Below are 464 nucleotides of genomic sequence, written 5' to 3'. Positions count from 1 at the left end.
AATTTCGGTGTCAATCCAAAAACAATACTGTCTCCTGCTGATGATACTGCTGCTGCTGCTGCTGCTGCTGCTGCTGGTTCTGCTGCAGCAGCAGATACAGATGCAGCAGATCATGCAGCAGACGGCACCTCTTCAGCAGCAGCAGCAGCAGCAGCAGCAGCAGGTGGTGGTTGGTTATCTGGCTCAATGAACTCCTCTTCCTCTTCCGCCGCTGCCGCCGCTGCAGCAGCAGCAGCAGCAGCAGCAGCAGCAGCAGCAGAGCTACAGCCTTTAGCAGCCGAAGCGGAGGCTCGTCAGCAGCTAGACAATGAAAAAAAAAGATATATAAATGAAAGAGACAAAGGGGGAGGGGGGGGATGGCGAGGCTGGGCTTATGCTGAGGATAACTGCGACCTGGGGGGATACGATTACGTGCTGCAGCTGCCGGCTGCTCTCGCCAGTGAAGTTAGAGTTCTTCTTGGGCT

At 55.4% G+C, this 464-nt stretch overlaps 1 protein-coding gene across 1 annotated transcript in view; it reads left to right on the top strand.

Annotated features, from left to right (window-relative positions):
• Positions 1-186: 186 nt before the first annotated feature.
• Positions 187-464, top strand: part of EMH_0090690 (uncharacterized protein) — a gene marked incomplete at both ends in the record, with an annotated part of 2,482 nt that continues 2,204 nt past the window's right edge. Inside the window, one exon of the mRNA XM_013501626.1 lies at positions 187-444. Within this exon, the coding sequence (XP_013357080.1) occupies positions 187-444 (258 nt within the window). The remainder of the gene's footprint in view (positions 445-464) is intronic.

This window comes from Eimeria mitis, genomic scaffold (assembly GCF_000499745.2).
Source record: "Eimeria mitis Houghton genomic scaffold, Emh_scaff7225, whole genome shotgun sequence".
Lineage (NCBI taxonomy): Eukaryota > Apicomplexa > Conoidasida > Eucoccidiorida > Eimeriidae > Eimeria > Eimeria mitis.
The sequence above is the reverse complement of the archived record's forward strand: the minus strand, read 5'-3'. Positions and strand labels throughout refer to the sequence as shown.